This window comes from Diabrotica virgifera, chromosome 9, assembly GCF_917563875.1.
Source record: "Diabrotica virgifera virgifera chromosome 9, PGI_DIABVI_V3a".
Taxonomy (NCBI): domain Eukaryota; kingdom Metazoa; phylum Arthropoda; class Insecta; order Coleoptera; family Chrysomelidae; genus Diabrotica; species Diabrotica virgifera.
In genome coordinates, this window is record NC_065451.1 from 128,645,192 (window position 1) to 128,651,842 (window position 6,651).

General features: G+C 35.8%; 1 protein-coding gene across 1 annotated transcript; it reads left to right on the top strand.

The window, feature by feature from the left end:
* The first annotated feature begins 510 nt into the window (after positions 1–510).
* On the top strand, positions 511–3,018 carry LOC126891354 (52 kDa repressor of the inhibitor of the protein kinase-like). Its single transcript, XM_050660531.1, has 3 exons — positions 511–579; positions 697–1,102; positions 1,976–3,018. Exons 1-3 carry the CDS (start codon positions 511–513, stop codon positions 3,016–3,018), a joined length of 1,518 nt encoding a protein of 505 aa, XP_050516488.1.
* The last annotated feature ends 3,633 nt before the right edge of the window (positions 3,019–6,651 follow it).

The following is a 6,651-nucleotide window of genomic DNA, read 5'->3' on the forward strand; positions in this document are numbered from 1 at the left end:
AAATTACCAATTCTATTTTTCACCACGATATAAAATACAGAAACGAAAAAAAACATTCTCTCTCTCAGATATAGTTAATCTTCTTAGAAGCCAACTGCCCACCGCAACAAGATCATAAAATTACAGTTATTTTAAAATCTTGGGTTTGTCTCAGGGTAACTCTCTAACGCATCTCATCTAGCCGACGGTCAGCGACCTTGAGCGGAACAGGAGCGCCCTATCTAGATTTATTTTCTAGCCACAGCCACAGATTCATTCGCTTAATAACCGTTGCTCCGACGGGACGTCCTGTTTTCAGTATTTCAGTGGTGCGGTGTGCGGACTGCGGATTTAGTTTTCTGGCGATATTGTAGTATTTCCACTTCCACATGTGCTTCTCGTTAGTTGAAAAGATAAGAAATTTCATTCAGTATTCTTGACGCGACACGAGTCCACAAAGACATTGTAGTAACGTTTTATTTCTAAAAGTTATAAACTATTTACAATTTGCTCAGTTTTTATTTTTTTAAAATGGACAAATTTATTATAAAGAAACCTCGTCTGGATATTGAGAGTGAGGGGGAATCTAGATCGATAAACGTAAGTAGATACTCAAATATTAATAATTATTTTGGATTCAAATTTTTATACTTTTGTGGCCTGTTGATTGTTGATAGTTTTCCAATTTTTTTATACTTGTTTCTTGTTTGATTTCAGGTTGCAACATGTTCAAATGATTTTTCCAATCCATCTACTTCTCAGGCCACTACCACCAGCTGTTCCAGTTTCCAAGGATGTTTAAAGACTCAAGTCGAAGTTGAAGGATTGGTATTTGCAAAAAATGATATTGGGCATTTTGTTGGAGTATCAAACATAAGTGATGCAGATAAGATAACTTTATTACGAAGAGTATGGGAACGTTTGCCTTCCCACAAGTTCTGTATTGAAATTATTGGGTCAAAGAAACGCACTTTCCAAGTTAAATGGCTGCAGAGATTTCCTTGGTTGGCCTACTCTGATAAGCTGAAAGGTGCATTTTGTAAATTATGTGTAGTATTTTGTCCATCAGCAGTTGGTAGTGGATATCATGAGTCTCCGGAAAACTTAGTAAAAAAAGCTTTCCGTAAATGGAAAGACGCCATTGAAGTTTTTCAGAAGCATTCTAGGACAAAATACCATCAACACTCAAGCATAGCAAAGGATGAATTTTTAAAAGTTTTTGATGGACAACAGCAAAATATAATTCAACAATTGCAGAAAAAAAATAAAACTGAAATAGAAAGAAACCGAAACATTTTAAGGTCAATTATCGAAACCATAGTATTGTGTGGGCGACAAGAGATACCATTGCGAGGCCATCGCGATTCAGGTCGTCTGTCACTTGAAGAACCTAATATAAATGATGGGAATTTTAGAGCTTTGTTACGCTACCGAGCTAATCATGGTGACAATATATTAGCTGAACACATACAGCATGCTCCAGGAAATGCATCATATTTCAGTCCCAAAGTGCAAAATGAGTTAATAACTCTTATGGGGAAACAGATAGAAAGCGCCATCTTGACGAGAGTAAAAAAATGTACCTTCTTTACAGTGCTAGGTGATGAAACAACTGACATAAGTCGTGTAGAACAATTCTCACTTTGTGTTCGTTACGTTGATTTTGAGTGCATTGATCTGAGAGAAGACTTTATTACATTTGTTCCAGTAGATGACGTAACCGGAGCTGGTCTTGCTTTTGCATTACAATCACAAATCATACGGCTAGGACTTCGAATGGAAAATGTTCGTGGTCAAGGTTATGATGGAGCATCAGCGATGCGAGGGGCATTCAACGGTGTTCAGTCGATCATAAGACGAGATTTTCCTAAAGCAGTGTATACACATTGTTCATCACATTGCCTAAACTTGTGTTTAAGCGATGCTGCAAAAACACCATGCATCCGAAATTGTTTCGCCAAAATATCTCAAATTAGCACTTTTTTTCGAGCTTCAGCAAAGCGAGCTAAGATTCTAAGAGATGTGTTAGAAGAAAGAGGGAAAGCCAATAGTGGTCTCCATAGATATTGCGAAACTAGATGGGTGGAAAGGCATGACGCAGTTATTGTTTTAGCTGAATGCTTTGAATGCATTATTTCTGCACTGGAGGTTGTCATCGAAAACCATAAAAATGATGCAGCTATCGAAGCTGCTAGTCTACATACAAGCTTATGTAAATTCAAATTTATAATAACGTTGACTATAATGTCAAAAATGTTATCTGTAACATTAACTACATCCAAATATTTACAAAAGGAAACTCTTGAGTTAGGTGCAGCGTTAGAAAAAATCAGCTTGACGGAAAAAACTTTTTCTAACATGAGGACAGATGACGAGTTTTCAAAAGTTTTCAACATGGCTCAAGAATTAGCAAACAAATTAGAAATTCCTGTGATGGTTCCGAGGATAGTTGGAACACAAAGATTTCGGTCAAATATCGAATCACGAACTCCAGAAGAGTTTTATCGTCGTACGGTATACATTCCTTACATAGATGAAATAATGACATCCCTAAAAGACAGATTTTTAAGTCACAAGGATATATTAAGAGGGCTTGATAATTTTGTGCCCGCTAACTCTGTCAAAAAACAATATGAGGACCTAAGACCTGCATTAGAGTTTTACAAAGATGATCTGCGGAGTTCAAACAATTTCATTCTGGAAGCGGAGTACAATCTATGGAAAACTCACTGGCAGACATTTGCAGCAGATAAGTTACCCAAAAGTGCGCTAGATACCCTTAGAAACATGGACTGGGACATGTTTCCTAATATTAAAATTTTATTAACCATTCTCGCCGTAATCCCAGTTACAACAAGTTCAGTAGAACGATCATTTTCAACGTTGAAGAGGCTGAAAAACTACCTCCGGAATTCTACTGGGGAAGAAAGATTAACAATGTTAACACTACTAACCGTCCACCGAGATATACCAGTAAATATAGAGGATGTCATCAACGAGTTCAACAGTTCAACAACCAGAAGATTAAGTCTTTCGTGATAAAAGTAAACAGTAAGCAATAAGTATTATACTCTTCTTTTATACGTTATTTAATTAAAAGCTAATGTTCACTACTCTTTTAATTTTTCATGGCCTACAAATTTAGTTCATATAAATTTAAATGCCCTCATACATAAATTTATTATTATACGATATTACTTTCAAATATTTTTCGCTATTAAGTATGGTTCAGGTTTGCGTTTGATTGAATTTGGATAATAATCTATGAAAATAGTATAACCTTCATATTTATATTTATAGATGGGTATAGGTATATTTCTAAAGTAACTGAGAGGCCCCCCCCAAAAGAAAATCCTGGTTACGCCACTGATGTGTGGTGATCAATGCGTTAAAATTTTTGGACAATAGTTCGAAAATACTCCTGCTCATAATTTTTTTAAAATGGGCGTACTGCTTTCGAAAACATTCAAGAAGTCAATACTAAAATGCACTTATATAGCCCTAAATTAGAATGTACAATTATTTTAACTTTTTTGTAACTTAATTATATCTGTTCTGTATCTTTTTTATTAAATAAATCACATTTTTTTTCAATTTGCCGCCTATTTTTTTTTAATAATCGATTTTTATCGATTTCAGAAATTTTAGGTTGGCAGGCAACGCTGAGTGGGCGTAGTTTTAAACATTTGTTTACAATTACATTTGAATTTGAATTGAACACAAGCCAAAAGCAATAATTGATGAATAAAAGTTGTATTTTCAATAAATTGTGGTAAAAGTTGTATTTATAAAGTTGTCTTTCAACTAATAAGAGTTGTATTTATAAAAAAAAATAATATGGGTGATAATAACAATACGAGTGATCATACACCTCCGAGTGAGGCACCGACTCCGGCACCGACTGCTACTGCTGCACCGACTGCGACACCGACTGAGGCTCGAAGACTGCCCCCAGTCAACACTTGACTAGGCGTGGTGGGGTTGACCCTGACGAGCTTAGAAGAGCCTTGGAGGCCGTCTTGGCAACAAGTGAAAGAGAAGGCGTAGAGGGTACAACTAGGGGTCGTTGAGGCTCCAGTACCCGTGCCCGGGCAGCGCGCCCCCAAAGAGTGGTGCCTGCTTCTTCGCCGTCTTCCTTCGTCGATCTTCCTCTTCATCAGGAGGGGTATCTTCCTCCACAGCCGACACCGGAAAGCGACGAGGAGGAGGAGGGAGCTGAACCTGCACCTGACGGGGACACCCAATAATACATACTACCAGGTCTCCATTTGAATGTGTTTTGTTTATGTTTCTTTATTAGTTTTTTTTTAATAAATACATACATGCCCGGTTAGGAAATGCTGATTGTAAAAATTTGATGATTCAATGATTGATCAGATTGACCGCCATTTACTTATGACTAATAATTTAACAGACTGTAAGAAACTATCCGTGCCGAATGATACTTCAGAACCTGCGTTTCGACGATACTATCCCAAAAGCAACGACACAATCTGTAGAAGCAAATGGAAAAAAATCAGACCATATCTTAAAAGACTTGACCTACTTACATCTTAAGATATAAGTAATATTATAGTTAGTTTTGGAATTGAAATCAAGGATGGAAATTAAAATATGCATTCTCAGTAGATTTGTGGGTGAAAGCATGTGAATGTATAGACGAAAATCCCGTTTTATTTTTTTTAATCAAGATTAGGAACATGCTACTATCAAAAATAATGATTTGTTTAATTATTATGAATCCATTTCAAAAACAAATGAGCAATAATTTTCCAACTATAATAAGCATTGATGGTATGTACACATGATCTGAATGCATATGACTTCGAACTAACTACATTAATAGTAATTGATAAAGTTCATCATGGGTTTCCTGTAGCTGAAATGTTTTCCAACAGAAAAGAAAATGATTGAATGTATATTTTTCTCGTACATCAAGCAAGCAGTTAAAAGTGTATTGAAAACTGTGTATTAAATTATATGTAGGATGCTCGATTATTACAGTTTCTCCATAGCTTTATCTTAGTAAAATTGTTTTTACAAGACAAAAAAATTAACACCAAATGTTTAATATTTAACAGAAAATCATATAAATATATTTTTATTTAACATACAAAATAGTTGAAATCTTAAATATCTTTGTTTTAATTACAGGTGCAATTCCATGTGAAATATTTATGTCAGATATGTGTAAAACAGTTTTCAATGCTTGTATTATAGTGATTGGTCTTAAAGATGAACATTTATTTTGCTCATGGCACGTAGACAGGGCTTGGCAAAGTAATTTGAATAAGATAGCTATTAAAGAACAGAGAGATTCCAAATGTAAAATATTAAAAACTTTGCATCATACATCTGAAGAACATTTTCTTTCAGCAATGAAAAATGCTATAGAATATATGTGTGGTGATCAATGCGTTAAAATTTGTGGACAATAGTTCGAAAATACTCCTGCTCATAATTTTTTAAAATGGGCGTACTGCTTTAGAAAACATTCAAGAAGTCAATACTAAAATGCACTTATATAGCCCTAAATTAGAATGTACAATTATTTTAACTTTTTTGTAACTTAATTATATCTGTTCTGTATCTTATTTATTAAATAAATCACATTTTTTTTTTCAATTTGCCGCCTATTTTTTTTAATAATAGATTTTTATCGATTTCAGAAATTTTAGGTTGGCAGGCAACGCTGAGTGGGCGTAATTTTAAACATTTGTTTACAATTACATTTGAATTTGAATTGAACACAAGCCAAAAGCAATAATTGATGAATAAAAGTTGTATTTTCAATAAATTGTGGTAAAAGTTGTATTTATAAAGTTGTCTTTCAACTAATAAGAGTTGTAGTTATAAAAAAAAATAATATGGGTGATAATAACAATACGAGTGATCATACACCTCCGAGTGAGGCACCGACTCCGGCACCGACTGCTACTGCTGCACCGACTGCGACACCGACTGAGGCTCGAAGACTGCCCCCAGTCAACACTTGACTAGGCGTGGTGGGGTTGACCCTGACGAGCTTAGAAGAGCCTTGGAGGCCGTCTTGGCAACAAGTGAAAGAGAAGGCGTAGAGGGTACAACTAGGGGTCGTTGAGGCTCCAGTGCCCGTGCCCGGGCAGCGCGCCCCCAAAGAGTGGTGCCTGCTTCTTCGCCGTCTTCCTTCGTCGATCTTCCTCTTCATCAGGAGGGGTATCTTCCTCCACAACCAACCCCGGAAAGCGACAAGGAGGAGGAGGGAGCTGAACCTGCACCTGACGGGGACACCCAATAATACATACTACCAGGTCTCCATTTGAATGTGTTTTGTTTATGTTTCTTTATTAGTTTTTTTTTTAATAAATACATACTTGCCCGGTTAGGAAATGCTGATTGTAAAAATTTGATGATTCAATGATTGATCAGATTGACCGCCATTTACTTATGACTAATAATTTAACAGACTGTAAGAAACTATCCGTGCCGAATGATACTTCAGAACCTGCGTTTCGACGATACTATCCCAAAAGCAACGACACAATCTGTAGAAGCAAATGGAAAAAAATCAGACCATATCTTAAAAGACATGACCTACTTACATCTTAAGATATAAGTAATATTATAGTTAGTTTTGGAATTGAAATCAAGGATGGAAATTAAAATATGCATTCTCAGTAGATTTGTGGGTGA

Coding starts and splice junctions, on each gene's coding strand:
- LOC126891354 (XM_050660531.1), top strand. CDS start 511: ATGGACAAATTTATTATAAAGAAACCTCGTCTGGATATTGAGAGTGAG. Junction 580..696: donor GGGAATCTAGATCGATAAAC/GTAAGTAGATAC, acceptor GTTTGATTTCAG/GTTGCAACATGTTCAAATGA. Junction 1,103..1,975: donor CTTAGTAAAAAAAGCTTTCC/GTAAATGGAAAG, acceptor TTCGAGCTTCAG/CAAAGCGAGCTAAGATTCTA.